Consider the following 17,016-nt stretch of genomic DNA (forward strand, 5'->3'; position numbering starts at 1 on the left):
TTCATTACCAATTGTTTTCTGTGATAATCTGTGCTGAAATGAACATCCTCATTGCTACATTCTGAATTATTTCATTAGTTATCAGCAATTTCCTTAGTAATCTAAGATTTAAATTACTGATCTTTAAAATTGCCTCTGTCAAAAAGGACTTTGCCAAAATGATTAAGGTTACCAACTTTAAGTGGGGGAGATTATCTAGGTGGGCCCAAATCTAATCAGAGTCCTCAAAATTGATCCCCCTTTTCCAGCCAGGGTCAGAGGGAGATGTGACTATGAAAGAAGGGTCAGAGAGATGCAAACTTGTTCACTTTGAAGATGGAAGAATGTGGGTAGTCGATACATGTGGGTTGCCAATGAATGTGGGAGTGGCCTCTGGAAGCTGGGAAAGGCGAGGAAATGAATTCTCCCCTACAGCCTTCAAAAAGAACATCAGCCTCCCAGCCAACACCTTGATTGTGGACCAATGAGACCTATATCTAACTTCTGACCTGCTAAACTGTAACATAATAGATTTGTATGTTTTAAATATGAATAATAATAAAATGGCCTCTGAGCTTCCTAGAAAACAGAACAAACAGGGAAACATGTCATTCAATCTGCTGTTTTTGGAAAGGAGAAAGCATATTGACTCTTCAGCTCTGAAAAAGGATTTGGGGAAAATAATAAGGAAAAAACATTATGGTGGACTTTAACTTTAGCACTTGGTAAAAGAAAAGAAAAGATCCTGGGTTTCTACAAAGAGATCCGGAGAACCCAAGCAAAGACATGAAGGGGCATGAGAGGTAGGCAGGTGCCGAAGGATGAAGGGCCTGGCCACCATGCTGAGAGGAGTGTCACGGCTAAAGTCTTTCAAGTTCTTTCCTTTGCCCCCCAAGAGGCTATGAAGACATTTCCCAAGCCAAGGATTGATTTCTTGAGCTAATGCCTTTCTCTCCACTCATTGGAGATTCTTAGCCTCTTAGCACATGGGATCGTTTTATGCAGGCATTTATGTATTCCTAAGGCTAACAGGTTATTCTAGGGGGCATGAGGTTCATGGGGACATGAAACAGGACTATAGGACCCAACCCTGCTTGAGGACGGGTGGAAGGAGGAGAATCTCTTACTAATTCAATTTAACATTTGATGAAACCAGTACTCACTTGTTTTTCAAGAATAAAGCAGTGGGTTGGCAAAGGCTTTGGTCAAAGTCAGAAGACTGAGTTTTTGTTTTTGTTTTTATTGAGATGGAGTCTGGCTCTGTCGCACCCAGGCTGGAGTGCAGTGGCGTGATCTCGGCTCACTGCAACCTCTGCCTCCTGGGTTCAAGTGATTATCCTACCTCAGCCACCCGAGTAGCTGGGATTACAGGTGCCAGCCACCACACCTGGCTAATTTTTTGTATTTTTAGTAGAAACAGGTTTCACCGTGTTGGTCAGGCTGGTCTCAAACTCCTGACCTCAGGTGATCCGCCTACCTCGGCCTCCCAAAGTGCTGGGATTACAGGCGTGAGCCACCATGCCCAGCCAGAAGACAGAGTTTCTAATCTGTTTCTGCTGCAAACTGACCACATGACTTTAGGCCCAGTTCACTTCACTTCTATGGGCCTCAGTTTCCTCCTCTATAAAAGGGAAGGAGATGAAAATGGACAGATCATCCCTTTGGTGCCTCCCGACTCTAACAGTCTATGAATTGAAGTTGTAAGTGAATGTCAGGCATCTAAGCAAATATTTAATTGACTGCTCAGAGCCCCCATTTCTCCATCTATAAAGCAGAAATGCTGATGCTTAGTTTTCAGGCTTATTATGAGGATTAAATAAGTTTAAGTGTATAAAACACTTTCTATCTTTTCTTCTTTTTTCTTCCTGTAGAACATTGATGTTTAATCTTATTTGGATCACTGACTCTTAAAAATAAGATGAAGCTGTAAACTCTCTCCCCCAAAAAATGCACATGGTCACATAGATATACATAAAATTTTGCCTACAGGCTGGGTGCAGTGGCTCACACCTGTAATCCCAGCACTTTGGGAGGCTAAGGTGGGAGGATCACTTGACTTCAGGAGTTCAAGACCAGCCTGGGCAACATGGCAAAACCCCATCTCTATGAAAAATACAAAAAATTAGCCAGGCGTGGCGGTGCATGCCTGTAGTCCCAGCTACTTAACAAAATTTTGGCATAGAATTTCAGGAGGGTTATGGACCCCCAGAGCCCATCTGTGATCCTCTAGGGATCTACCGATGCTAGGCAAAGTCACCCTGATTGGGAAAGTGCTAAACAATCCTCCAAAAGAACACCACAGTACCACAAAATGCAACCAACATTTCTTCTCCTAAAATCATATAATGACTGTCATTTTTCAATTTACAGAAAGAAGAAAAAATAAAAGGACAGATAGTATTTAATCAGTGTTAAGTGTTTTCTGCCATAATTTTTTTAAACCTTTGGCACCTGCTGCAGCTTGTGCGTTCTCACAGATGGCAAAATGAATGAATGAGCAGAAAATGAATATGAACACAAAAACTTGGAAACGTGATTTCATAAAATTATTTTATGCATGTGGAGATTTTGAAGGCTGAAGGAAGAGACCTGTATACATAAAAAGCAACCGTAGCATCCACTTTGCAGACACCTCCATGGCCTGGTTCTTCAAGAACATGCCCCCTGCATGCCCTGCACCCGGGAATGCATGCATAATGTTTGCTGGCTGCCACTGAGCCCCCAAACATGCCCCACTGCTGACATCTCATTTGTTTCTGAGCAAGGCCACAATGGTGTTTTGCTTTTTGTTGAAAAGAAAATCCGCCCCCTGATAATGACTGTGAGTGATGCTTTGGGATGGAGAATTCGGATTTTTTGCCTCCTTGAAGCTGTCCTCTCCCCCATGCCTCTGAAGGAAGTGGCAAACTTATCACCATTATAGGCCATTTGTCTTTAGTGTAATTCTGCCTTTTGTGGCTTCTTTACAAAAGCAGTTCTATCTGAGTTAAAATAGGCCCAATACAAAGTGATTGGTGGGCACCAAAGCACACCCAGCTCAACCAGCCTCCCGGAAGGAAACTTCCCAGCACCATGCTGGAGTCTCTGCCCTGACCCCATCACTCCACGAGCATTTTCTTTGTGCTCACTATATGCCAGGCACTGAGCTAGGTACTGGGAATTCATATATCAAGAAGACACAGTCTAGGTGGGCAGAGGTGGGCAACAGGCACGTACAGAAACACCTGAACAGTACGGTGGCTCATGCCTGTAATCCCAGCACTTTGGGAGACTAAGGTGGGCAGATCACGAGGTCAAGAGAGCAAGACCATCCTGACCAATACAGTGAAACCCCATCTCTACTAAAAATAACAAAAATTACCTGGGCGTGGTGGCATACGCCTGTAGTCCCAGGTACTCGGGAGGCTGAGGTAGGAGAATCGCTTGAACCTGGGAGGCGGAGGTTGCAGTGAGCCAAGATCGCACCACTGCACTCCAGCCTGGTCGACAGAGTGAGACTCCGTTTCCAAAAAAAAAAAAAAAGAAAAGATTCCTGGACACATGCCAGCTCAGTAAAGATAAAGGCTTGTACTCAGTTTGCAATGTCTGCCATAGGCACAGAGGTGATGGGGTCCAGGAAATTCTGGGCGCCCTCTAACTGACCCACCTCCCACAGTTCCCCTACCCTAGAAGCTTCAGGCCAGTGCTCAGAGTGGAGAAAAACTGCCATACCCAGCTGAGGGCATGGACCACAAAGAAAGAGCACCCCGCAAAGCCTCCTTCAGCTGCGAGGGGCATCTGCAACCCTCGCCTGTACCTACAGGTAGAGAAGGGACAGCACCTTAGCAAGCCAATCATCCCCAGGAACATTCAGTCCACTCTTAGCACAAAAGATATAGAAAAGCCCATTTTAAATCTGTCTCCTGGAGCCAACTAATCCAAGAAGGGGGAGACTTACCAAAAGTAACAAAAATTCATTGAATTCTCCCCTACTTTCCATAGGACTCTACTACTTTTCCCAAACCATTCCCCTTCTGCTCCTTCTCTTCACACCTTCCCCTTTCTCTTTCTCTTCTTAGCAAACAGTGAGAAGGACACAGTTACAGGTCTCCTAAGGAAGCCCTGGTCACTGGGGCAGGCATGTCCTGTTCCCATCCATTCCTCCCCAGGTAGGTTGGAACTTGCTACCCCCAGAGCTCAGGAAAACCAGATGAGCCAGCATTTCTGAAGCCCCACTCTGTGCCAGGCACTATGCTGGGTGCGTCACTGCTCTATATTATAGATTACAATGATAGATTATAGGTGCAATTGGTACAATATTCCAAGGTGGCCTTCATTTGCTCCTCTTGCCCATGAGGAACACTGAGCTCTGAGAGGTGGAGTGACTTTTCCAAGGTCAGGTGGCTAGGAAAAAGGAGAAAACCCCATTGCTCCACCTCTGCCCAAACTGCCCAAACCGTACACCACGTATGGACGAGGAGGAGGCAGGCAGGACTTGTATGAAAAGCAGCCAGAGTGGTTACCTGACTGAGGGATAGAATATCCCCAAGAGAGGGATCCCCGGGGGCACGGGGCAGGGGGTGGCAGTGGGTCCATCTGGAGGGATGCCTAGGGTCTGGCACATAGGTAGTGCTTAAGTAATATCATTGAATCAATTGTTGCATATTAGATGGTATCAAGCCCTATTCACTCACTGATTCTGCAAACATTAGCTGAGTGCCTACCATTCATTCATTCATGCATCAATCATGCATTCAACAGGTTCATTTTTTTTTTTTTAATTGAGTATAATGTGCCAGGTACTATTCTAGGTGCTAGACATATAAGGAACAAACAAATTTTCTGCCCTCATGGTGCTTATAATCTAGCATAGGCAAGTGAAAAGGGAATATACATAAATTAAGAGGTGCATGGAATAATTTCAGATAATGGAGCATGCTGTAGTGCTAAGATAGTGACAAAGAGGGGAAAGACTCCTTCAGCTACAGCAGTCAGAGAAGTCACTTTGAGGAGGTGAAACTGAGACAAGACCTGACTGAAGAAAAAGGGAGCGTCACCCAAAGGTCTGAGGAAATATATTTCCACAAAAATATCAAAATATTAGTTGGGCGTGGTGGCATCCACCTGTAGTCCCAGCTACTCAGGAGGCTGCAGTGAGCTATGATCGCACCACTGTACTCCAGCCTGGGCAACAGAGAGAGACCCTATCTCAACCAAAACACATGTTATCATGTATACATGTGTAACAAACCTGCACATTGTGCACATGTACCCTAGAACTTAAAGTATAATAACAAAAAAGAATACTGTGTGAGAGGCACAGTTCAAACTTGACTGGAAGCAACAAGATCTGAAAGGGCAGTGGAAGTTGAAGATATTACAGAGACCTTATAGGATGGCTGTGGCAAATGGAGAGGAAAAAGTCAAAGATGACAGTATTTTCAAATTTGAGTGACTGGAAGAAGAATACTAAAATTAACACAAGTAAGGTAAGGATATTGTTTTAGGAGGATTGAGTGTGGCTTTAGACATGTTTGGTTTAATTATGTATCAAGCAATCAAACAGCTAGGATAGGAGTCTACAGCCAAAAATTAAATCTATTTAAGAAACTGGAAATGTAAAGTGTGAACAAGTGAGCCCTGGGTTAACACTGGTTACCTTTGGTTATCTTTGTATTCTACTCACTCGCTATGACAAACACATGGCACCAAAACTTTTTCTGTAATAAAAAATCTTACAGTTTGAAATTCAAAAAAAATCAAAACAAAGATCTGAAGAAATAAAATTCCAGGAAGACAAAAGAGCAGGTACAGAGAGACCCTGTGGTGCAAACGGCTTGTTGCATTCAAGGGACAGAGTGTAATGAATGGGAGAAGAATGGTCGGTGATGATGAAAGGCGTGAAGCAGCATGCTAGCCTCGGGAAACTAACCGCCGAGGACACAAACCAGCTAGAGCAAAAGTTTCCAAACAGGTGAGAGTTGAATCTGTAGCGGTCAGCTGAGTCTTGGTCATGAAAGACCTTGTATACCAAGCCAAGGAACTTAAACTTTAACCCAAAGATAAGAAAAGCTATTGGGCCTAGGGTGCAAGGCAGAAACAAGATAGAAAGCTGACTCTGAGGGAGGAGGTGGAGTGCCAAGGACCAAGGTTAGAGACACGAACGCTCTTAGGAAGCCATTGCAATTGTCCTTGGGAAGAGGTAATGAGGACTTGATTTAAAGCAGCTGCATGTGGATAGAAAGGAGGGAGAGTTTCTAGAGATATAAAGAAAGTAAAAGAGGTAAGAATGGCCCATGGTAAGTGGGGTGAGTGACATGGAAGGAGAGAGACATCAGGACATGGCCTGGTCACTCACCAACCTGAGCATGTCCCTCAGGAGCTGAGCTCTCAACGTAGAGGCTCCCTGGCCTCTACATTCAGATGGGCCTGAACACTCTGTAGCCCTCATTACAGGGGAGGCCTCGCTGGCTTTGATCAGGGCCCTCTTGCCTAAATACTCCTTCTCCATCTCCGTCTTCACCTGCTCCTGGTCAACCACCCAGCCCAGGCCTTCAGGGTCCCTTGTCCAGGCCTGATCCCAGCCCAGCCCCATCTTGAAGAGACTGTGGCCATATCACTGCTCACAGCCCCCAAATCCTTTAACAATGTTCTCTTTGGTTCCAAGAGCTTCACTACACCTACTCCTGGGCTCCTCTCCCAGACAAGCTGAATGGGACCCAGTGAAGCAACCGGGCCAGGCAGGCAACAGAAGTCTGAAGTTGAAGTAGAAGGCACGAATCCTTCAAAGATGGATGGTTGGACCATGGACTGGAAGAATTAATATCATTAAAACGACCATACTTCCCAAAGCAATCTACAGATTCAATGCAATCCCTATCAAAATACCAACATCATTTTCCAGAGAATTAGAAAAAAAATCCTAAAATTTATATGAAACCAAAAAAGGGCCCAAATAGCCAAAGCAATCCTAAGCAAAAAGAACAAAGCCGGAGGCATCACATTGTCTGATTTCAAATTATATTACAAGGCTATAGTAGCCGAAACAGCATGGTACTGGTATAAAAACAGACTCACAGATCAGTGGAACAGGGTGGAGAACTCAGAAATAAGGCCACATATTTACAGCCAACTGATTTTTGACAAAGCTGACAAGAACATACGTTGGGGAAAGGACGCTTTTTTCAACAAATGGTGCTGGGAAAACTTCTGCCATGTGCAGAAGAATGAAATGACCCCTGTCTCTCATCATATACAAAAATCAATTCAAGATGGATTAAAGACTTAAATGTAAGACTCAAAACTATAAAAATACTAGAAAGAAACCTAGAGAAAACTCTCCTGAACATTAGTCTAGGTAAATAATTTATGACTAAGACCTCAAAAACACAGGCAACAAAACGAAAAATAGACAAATGGGACTTAAACTAAAAAGCTTCTGCATGGGAACAGAAATAATCAACAGAATAAACAACTTGTAGAATGGGAGAAAATATTAGCAAACTATTCATTCAACAGGGGACTAATATGTAGCATGTACAAAGAACTCGAACAACTCAAAAACAGAAACAATCCTATTAAAAAGTGGGCAAGCCAGGCATGGTGGCTCATGCCTAAAATCCCAGCACTTTGAGAGGTCAAGGCAGGAGGATTGCTTGAGTCCCAGAGTTCAAGACCAACCTGGGCAAAATAGTGAAACCTTGTCTCTATAAAAAAACAAAAATTAGCCAGGTGTGGTGGTGGCATATGCCTGTAGTCTCAGCTACTCCGGAGGCTGAGGTGGGAGGATTGCTTGAGCCCAGGAGGTCAAGGCTGCCATGAGCCATGATCAAACCACTGCACTCCAGCATGGGCAACAAAGCAAGACCCTTTCTCAAAAAAAAAAAAAAAAGTGGGCAAAGGACATAAATAGTCATTTTTAAAGAAGAAATATAAATGGTCAACAGTTATACGAAAAAATGTTCAACATCACTGATTATAGAGAAATGCAAATTAAAACCACAATGAAATATCATCTCACCCCAATCAGAATATCTCTTATTAAAAAGGCAATAAACAACAAATGTTGGTGATGATGCAGAAAAAAGGGAACTCTTATACACTGTTAGTGGGAGTGTAAATTAATACATCTGTGGAAAATAGTATGGCGATTTCTCAAAGAACTAAAAGTAGAACTACCATTCAATTTAGCAATCCTTCTACTGGGTATCTACCCAGAGGAAAAGAAACCATTATGTCAAAAAGACACCTGCATTCATATGTTTATCAAAACACTGTTCACAATAGCAAAGATATGGAACCAACCTAAGTGTAATGGATGAATGGAAAAAGAGAATTTGGTATATATACACAATGGAATACTATTCAGCCCTAAAAAAAGAATGAAATCATGTCTTTTGCAGCAACATGGTTGGAATTGGAGGTCATTATCTTAAGTGAAAAATGCCAGGGACAGAAAGTCAAATGTCACATGTTCTCACTCCTAAGTGGGTGTGAAAAAATGTGTACACATGGACATAAAGAGTGGAATAATAGGGGCCGGGCACAGTAGCTCATGCCTGTAATCTCAGCACTTTGGGAGGCCAAGGCGGGCAAATTACACGAGGTCAGGAGTTCAAGACCAGCCTGGTCAACATGGTGAAACCTCATCTCTACTAAAAATACAAAAATTAGCCAGGCGCGGTGGCGGGCGCCTATACTCAGGAGGCTGAGCACGAGACTCTCTTGAGCCTGGGAGGCAGAGGTTACGGTGAGCTGAGATTGCACCACTGCACTCCAGCTTGGGTGACAGAGTGAGACTCCATCTCAAAAAAAAGGACTAGAATAATAGACAATGGAGATTCAGAACAATGCAGGGTATGGGGGGGTGGACAATGAAAAATTACTTAATGGGGACAGTGTACATTACTTAGATGAGGGATACTTTAAAAGCCCTGTCTTGACCACTATGCAATCTGTATGTGTAACAGAATCGCACAGGTACCCCATAAGTTGTACAAATAAAAATAAATTTTAAAATTTATCTTACAAAAAATAAAATTAAAAAAAAAGAAAGATGGATGGGTCATGAGTCCCAGGCCAGATGACCATAACAACAACCCCTCAGTGAAGTACCGTGAGTAAGCATACATGTGGAGTCACACTGAGCTGGGTGCAAATTTATCTCTTCTGAGCCTCTGTTTCCCCTTGTCTATGGAATGGTGGTCATAATGGTACCTGCATCATAGCTATTGTTCTAGGGTCTAGATTAGATAATGCATGGCACATGGTAGGCACACCGTGTTTGCCTTAATGTTAAAAAGACAGCAGCTTCTCCCTACTTATGATTTAATAGCTCCATTAGTCATTGACGCCCCTACTCCCAGCAGGGTTCTTCACCACTCTGTCCCCTTGCATGAGTCGCTCTCAAGTTTCATCATCATCTTGACCAGACCAGCAGGGGAAGGAAACTGGCCTGCCTCGCTAATTGTGGACATTCCACGCCCCTCTGGTGTTTGCTGACGCGGAAGCATTCAGGGTAGCTGAATTAGTTAGGTGGAGGAGGATGGTGGGGGGCGACATTGTCGTCCCCTCCTCTCCCTAAGAGTCACCAGCCATGCCTCAACCAACAGTTCAGTACTTGCAGGTTTCTTTGGAGCCTTCCAGAAGAATCTACAATCTGAACTCAGGGCTCAGGCTTCTCTCACATCATCCTGTCCCTGCAACTGCTGCTGTTGCCACCACATCCACTGTGATCCTGAGACCCACCCACCTTCCTCCTTTAGAGGCAGTCGTTCCAGATTAGCAGGGGACCGCGCTATCTTTTTCTGGGCTTCCCATGTGCTGACTAAGGCAGAAGACTGCACGGATTGAAAGCCACGGTCACTCCCATCCCATCCTCCAACCTCCTAGCAGTAGTGGGCAAAGTGAGCGCACCGCCTCTATCAGCGGCACTTGAATCTTCTGCCATGAGAGGGCACCAGAGAGCAAGGTGAGAGCAGAAGCTCCGATGGTCATTCTCCCGCGACCAAGCAGCAACCCCGGCATGGCAGGGGTGTGTGTTAGTAGTCACAGCTGGAGGGCCAAAGCACAGTGACCACCATCTGCAACCAAAGCTGCAGAAAATAAGTGTCCCAAGGACCTTCCCAATCAAGCCAGAGGTGCACAGCCCTAGATCCAGCTATGGTTGCCAGGTAAAACATAGGACACCCAATTAAGTTTAAATTTTAGATAAACGTCAAATAGTTTTAATATAAATATGTTCCTTTGCAATATTTTGGACATGCTTAAAATTATTTGTTGTATATCCAAAGTTCAATTAAACTGGGGCATCCTGTTTTTGTTGTTATGTATTTGTTTTGTTAAATCTGGCCACCCTAGGCCCAAACTTTGCCAGGTGTGGTAGACAAAAAGTGCACTGGTGCCCCCCCAAACACCTGCCCCCAGGCCACCAGAAATGGAGGTAAGCCTCTGGTGCTGGGCTTTCTGGAGTCCACTGGAAGCCCAGCCCACGCGGACAGGTGAGGTGAGGTGAGGGAAAACGGAGGTGCTCTGGCTCTGACATGGCACCTGCAGACACACTGAGAGCTGAGAGCCACATTCACATTCACCCATCCTTTATTCGCTGGCTTGTCTTCCCAAGCCTAGGTCAGGAACCAAACCACATTTCCCAGCCTGCTGTGCATGGTTCTGTCCATCCTAGAAGTCACAGCCATCCACCCATTCAGTGAGGTCTTTTCCCTGGCAGTGATGCCTCCAGGCCTCCCTGAGGATGGAGAACAGGGAAGAGGAGAGATCATATCAGCTGCATTTGCCAGTCACTGCACAGAGAAGAACAGGAAGGACAGTGTGGGCTCTAAACCAGAAGTGAGGAAGGAAAGGGGTTTGTTCCCTGCTGCTGCCCACCAGTCCTAACCATACCACCGCGGCGGGGCTCCAGCCCAAGTTACTTACCAGTAACCCAGACCCTGAGGCTCTTGGGTGATTTTCATGGCACAGATAACGGTATCCTTGAGATTAGCATTCAACAAATCTGGGGTGATAGGCAGAGAAACACAATGAGAGAGGAGGAGACATCCAGCTGTGTGTGTGTGTGTGTGTGTGTGTGTGAGTGTGTGTGTGTCTGTCTCTCTCTCTCTCTACACACACACACACACACACACACACACACACACTCCACTCCTCTAAATCCAATCCTGCTCAACCACTCCGGAAGCACAGGTACAACCCTATCCCCCTCCCCCTCCATCAGAAACAATCCTCCCTCCATTCCTATAGCCCTAAGGCAGTCTCCTATCTGGGACCCCAATTCAGACTGATGAAAGACCTACCCTCATCCCTTGTCCCATCTCCCTCTCCTCCGTGGGCCCAGCCTGATGTGGGGAACCCTCACTTAGAGATGGGGGTAGCAAACTAAACTGGGAATGGAACAAAAGCTAATGCAGGGCCTGACTCCTGCCAGCCCTGGGCCCAGGCCCAGCTACCTGAGCAGTACATCCGGCACACGTTGGGGACGTTCGGGGTGAGGTTTCTGCACCACCTCCGGCTGTTGATCTGGAAGATCCCGTTGTTGGTGCTCCCATCAGCCTCGTGGTCCACAGCAGCTGTGTTGAAACCGCTTGTGAAATAAGCAAGGCAGACCCCTGCATAGGGCAGAGCACAGGCCTGGGGGTCAGACAGTTATGGCCACCCCAGACCAGGTGCTCACTGCACAGGTCCCAGGCTGGCTTCACCGAGCCTCACCTGCCTGATTAAGGTGATTGGGGCAGGTGCCCTCCCACCTGCTTTGCAAACCAATCAACTGAGGCTTAGAGGTGCACAGCGACTCACCCAGGGTCCCATCCAGCTACCAAATAGCATGGGTCGGGGCTGGCCTCAGGCCTCTTGACTTTTAGCCCAGCAATCTTCCCACTATCTCATTGTTCAGCACATAATAGGGCCCAATAAATTTGTTGAATGAATCTACAAGTGCTAAATCTTTTTTTTTTTTTTTTTTTTTTTTTTTGAGACAGAGTCTCACTCTATTGCTCAGGCTGCAGTGTATGGCATGATCTCAGCTCACTGCAACCTCTGCCTCCCGGGTTCAAGTGATTCTCCTGTCTCACCCTCCCAAGCAGCTGAGATTATAGGTACCTGCCACCATGCCCAGCTAATTTTTGTAATTTTAGTAGAGACAGGGTTTCACCATGTTGGCCTGGCTGGTGTCGAACTCCTGACCTCAGGTGATCCACCTGCCTTGGCCTCCCAAAGTGCTGGGATTACAGGCCTGAGCCACCGCGCCCGCTTACAAGTGCTAAATCTTCAGTAACAAGATTTGGAAGACCCAGGTGGAATCTATAGAGGGTGCTGGACCTGTTGGAAAGATGAGCCCCGGTGTGACTGCCCTTCCCACATGGCCATCTAAAACTACCACCAGCTTGAAAAGTTTGGCATGACTGCTCTGTTCAGTTTGTCTTCTAATTTCAGAATGAATGTCTGATCCTTGTGGCCATAGTTAAGTTTAGGGGACTGAGCTGCTTGTTTCCTTCGACCCCGACTTTAGCAGCAGGGGAAAATGAAGGGGTGACTCCAATTTGGTTGCCTGCTGCCTGCCTACTGCGTGTTTAACTCAGTGCCAGCTGTTCTCTACCTGCCATCTCAAATCATCTTCGGTTTACAGGAGGGCTCTAAAAGCTCCCAAAGCCACAGCCCTTGAATGAGAAGGAGAGAGGGAGGGAAAGAGGCAGGGAGGTGTGGGGAAGCCAGGGCCAGCCAGGAAGAGGGGTCCTCACAGTCAGCCAGGCTGTATCCCCGGTATCCATCCAGCCCGAAGTCATGTAGCACTCTGGCCAGTTCACAGCGACCGTAGACCTTGGCCTCACTGGAGGGTAGCAGGCAGCTGAGCAGAGAGACCAGGGCCAACAACATGATCCCAGCTGGGCACCACCGCCTTCCGAGAGCCCTGCTCCTGGCTTCTATGCCGGCGGCAGAGGTGGAGCCACCACCACTCTGGCTCAGAGCTGAGCTTTGGGATGACAGGCAGCTCAGCAGCCTCCGCGGTCCACTCACAGAAGGAGAAGAAACAGGGCTTGAGTGCACCCCTGGGAAAGGGGAGAGGAGAGAAGGGGTGGGCAGAAGGCCAGGCTCTAGCAGCACGTATCAGCCCCCTTGCATTCCTGATTGGCGTCACCCTGCCCTGAGACCAGCCCCTCTCCTTCCCCATCCTGCTTCACACCACCCAGGCCAGAAACAGGAAGAAAACTAACCTATTGTAAGCTCCATATTACATGTTAGAGATTATTTAGTCCTGAGGCTCAAGATTTTACAACTAGGAAGGGGCAAAGTTTGGATAGAGACAAAGTTCTATAAATCCAAAGCCCCACTGAGCAGATGCTCCCAGAGAGCATGGCCAGGCGGTGTGTTCATGGGTCTCTCAGCCCAACTGTCAAGGGACAGCCCTTCTGGCATTGACCCTCCATCTCCAGATCTTAACTGAAACAAGGTCTTCCCCAGAACATTGCTCCCCTATAGCCCGCTCAAGGGGAAGCTGCTCTTTCTCCACACACAAGACCCCGAGATGTCCCGAGAGTCTCTTCCACCCCCACCACCCCTTCTAAACCATAACCTGCAAAAAGCCCTTCTCCCTGGAAGCCCAGCCTGCCTGTCTGGTTTGACCTCCCTGCCCTGTCATCATTGGCTGTGTGTGGCCAGTCCCCCAAATCACAGAGGACATTAGCACCTGGGTGTCACAGCCTCAGGGCTCCTTCATCTCCCCAGACCTAGTCCCCTCCGGCTCCACTGTGTCTCAGCCAGTCCCTTCCCTGCCCTGGTCATCCCTGCTTCTTGTCCTCACCTGCATTTCCCCACCTCTGTGAGCTCCTATCCCACTGCCCACCACCTCTGACAAGCCTTCCCATGCCTCTCTTGACCTCTGCACCTCCACACCTGTGAAGGCTCTCCGCCTTCACAGAGTCAAAAAGTGAGAGTTGTACAAACTCTTGTTTGTGCCAATGAGTGTCCCTGGTCTCCAACCTCCACGGGACCTTGAATGCCACCGAGGATGACAAAGTGGTTGAGGGCATGGCTTTGCAGCAAGGTCCGGCTTGGAACCCGCCCCCCCCGATCCTTGCTCCATCTCTGACTTTGGGCCCTCCCTGAGCCTTGTTTCTTCCTCTATAAAATGAGGACGTGAGTAACACCTGCCTCATATGATTGTTGGAAGAATAAATGAGAAACGGCGTGGGCACAGCTTAGCTCTTGGCACTAAAAATAAGTGAGTTGTTGTTTCTGTTATGAACTACAACTAGCCCTGGTACTCGCGCTTGTCTCTGCTCAGATTTCTCTCTCCCATTTCCCTCACAGGAAACGAAAACTCTCGGCATTGTCCTTGAGCACGGCACGCTGTCCCACCCCTTGGCTCCCGGAACATGATCTGGTCTCCTGCTGCACTAAGAAAAGCAAGGTCCTCACTTGTGGAATTTCTTCCTCTTTCTGCCTTAGCCCCGCTCACTTGCAAACTCATCAGTAGCCTCCTCACCCTCATCTCCACCCCATCATTGTTTGGGTGCGGGGCCTCCACTCCCAGGCAGGCCCATCTTCCCTCCAAGCTCTGGATTTGTCCTTCATCTCCAAGCCTTGCTCCATCTGTTGTCCCTCCTCTCCCGGCGCGCTAGCACCATTCCCCTCGTGCTCCTCCTGCCCCTGCTCGTAGAGACTTTCTCAGTCTCTAGCTTCTAAATGCCTTCCCTCAAGTCTCATGCTGACTGGTACTCCCTTGTCTCTTTCCCCCTCTTCTCGCCCAAACTCCTAGGGAAAATTACCGCTTTCTCCCCTCCCATTTGTTTTCCAATCTGGTGAATTGGCCTCCCTGCCACCACCACGTGCTGAAACTGCTCTGCGGGTCCAAGGAGGCCCCCTTCGGCTCTGTCTTATGGGAGCTCTCAGCCGCACTCATGCTGTCCACCGCCCCCTGTTGAAAGGCTTGCCTCTCCTGGTTTCCATGATGCTCCCCTCTCCCAGGTTTCCTCCTCCCTCTCTGGCTGACTCTCCTCCTTATCCTTGGTGGAATCCACTTCTGCCCAGGCCATAAATGCTGATCTGCTTTCCAAGGCCTTCCTGCCTTGAGCCCTCTTCTCTTCCACTTTGAGGAAACCCTCTGGGCAGTCCTGCTGTTAGCCACCGCCTGCAGGCTGGTGACCCCTGTGGCATCTTCCCCAAGACCTCAGAGGCAACTACTGGCTGGACACTTCCACTTGAATGCCCTGCAGGCACCTCAAACTCAGCACATCTAAACAGAACCACTGTTCCCATCAATGCCTGCTTCTGCCTTGTGACTTTCCTTACGTGCTTTAAAACATGATAGGCCACCCATTTACCCAAACTGGAAATACGGATGTCATTCTTCACTCCTTCCCCGTGACATCTTTCACCCAGTTCCAACCAATCAGTCCCAATGTCCTGTGGATTCCACCTTCCCTCCGAGAGCACCGTCCTTTCCTAGGTTCACACCTCCATCCGGGCTTCCTTCATGGTCTTCTTGTATCGTGTCTCGACCACTCTTCCAAGCTATTCTATACACATCCATCAGAACAAATTGTTAAATGAAAAGCCCAGCCCTGTGACACCTTGGATGGCTCCCACCGTCACTGCCCCTTCGAGGTCCACACGGCCCTTCACGACCCTTCACAGCCCAGCCCTGCGGCCCACTCCCTCGCTCACACGTTATGTTCCAGCAATGCCACCTTGTTCTCTCACAATGACCTTGCTCTCTAGAACATTCACCCTCTCCTTTCCTCTACATGGTTAACTCTGACTTATACTTGAAGGGTCTCATCAGAGGTGTGTTCCCCAGTGAGAGTCTCCTGGCAGGCCACCACCCTCCACACTCTCACACACCCAATCTTCCACCTCCTCTGTCACACCAGACTGGAATAGATGTCAGTCTTTCCCACCACAAAGTTAACTTCTGAAGAACGGTGGCCAGTCTTATTTATCTGCAGAGTTGCTGGCATGGAGTAGCTGCTCTGTGGCTGCTTCTGAAACTCAAGTCCACAAAAGGCGTGGCCACAGGGGCATGAGCCCTTCTCCTCACCGCGAGGGGAGTGAGAAGGAGGAGGCAGCCAACCTGGTGGAGTTTGTCAAGTCTTTGAACACTGTGCCAGGCCTTTCCCAGAGCTTTTCTAACTTAATGTCATCCAATCCTCTCAGCAATTGAAAGGAGTGGGATTAATATCCCTAAGTTGTGGAGGAGGAAACCAAACTGACTGCTACACATGGACTGTTTTTGATTTTTTTTTTTTGTAGAAAAGTGACTTAAAAGGAATTCCATCCTGAGCATTTCACAGCAGCTCCAGAGTTTCTCTCTCTCTCTCTCTCTCTCTCTCAGCTGGTCACTCTTCCAGGCCAGGACACCCCCACCCTAACCACCACCTTGTTTTTCTCCACCCCTCTCTGGCCAGACCAACCCAGGGCCCCTGTTAACAGCCCCAGGAAGAAGGGAAAGGGGGCTCACTGATCAGGGGTGCTCCCCGCAGAGCTGAGACTATGGTGACAATGGCAGCAGCAGCAGTGGCCCAAAACCCTGCTTCAGCTCAGGATGTCCCCCATAACCTTGCCAGGGCCCCAGGCACCCAGTATTAAGAGAACAATGGGGAAGGCAGGCTCCAGGCCAACGGAGGGCCTTCTAGAACTCCAGCTCTGTGAGCTCATCTTCCACAAACAGCTCCACCACAGAACTTTGACTAGCCCACCTGAGCCCTTCCACTCAGGGTCCAGAGGCAGAGCAGGATATCTAATCCAGCCCCCTTGCACACCTCTGCCCCCCCCACACGTACACACAAGCACACACACACACATGCGCGCACGCACACACACACACACACACACACACACACTACACTGAGGGATGACACTTCCTCTCCCAACAGATCTTTCAGATGATTATCCAGGGATAGTGGTGGACACCCAGGGATGGTGATGGATGTACAGAGATGGTGATGGGTGCCCAGGGATGGTAGCAGGTGTGCAAGGACAGTGGTGCGTGTGCAAGGATGGTAGTGGGTGCCCAGAGATGGTGGTGTGTGTGCAGGGATGGTAGCGGGT

At 47.9% G+C, this 17,016-nt stretch overlaps 1 protein-coding gene across 3 annotated transcripts; it reads right to left on the bottom strand.

Moving 5' to 3' along the window:
* Nucleotides 1-10,536: 10,536 nt before the first annotated feature.
* Nucleotides 10,537-16,544, bottom strand: LOC116463830 (sperm acrosome membrane-associated protein 3). 3 transcript variants are annotated; one of them, XM_058434868.1, is made up of 6 exons: nt 16,427-16,482; nt 15,424-15,485; nt 12,708-13,016; nt 11,421-11,579; nt 10,891-10,969; nt 10,537-10,702 (listed from the first exon to the last, which is right to left on the bottom strand). In XM_058434868.1, exons 3-6 carry the CDS (start codon nt 12,841-12,843, stop codon nt 10,636-10,638), a joined length of 441 nt encoding a protein of 146 aa, XP_058290851.1. In that variant the 5' UTR covers nt 12,844-13,016; nt 15,424-15,485; nt 16,427-16,482; the 3' UTR covers nt 10,537-10,635. The 3 variants fall into 3 exon arrangements, with proteins under 3 accessions (XP_058290851.1, XP_032002986.1, XP_058290850.1); XM_032147095.2 differs by lacking the exon at nt 15,424-15,485 and having other exon boundaries at nt 16,427-16,544; XM_058434867.1 differs by lacking the exons at nt 15,424-15,485; nt 16,427-16,482 and having other exon boundaries at nt 11,421-11,540; nt 12,708-13,008.
* Between the last annotated feature and the right edge of the window lie 472 nt (nt 16,545-17,016).

This window comes from Hylobates moloch, unplaced genomic scaffold, assembly GCF_009828535.3.
Source record: "Hylobates moloch isolate HMO894 unplaced genomic scaffold, HMol_V3 SCAFFOLD_70, whole genome shotgun sequence".
In the NCBI taxonomy this organism is placed as follows: Eukaryota; Metazoa; Chordata; class Mammalia; order Primates; family Hylobatidae; genus Hylobates; species Hylobates moloch.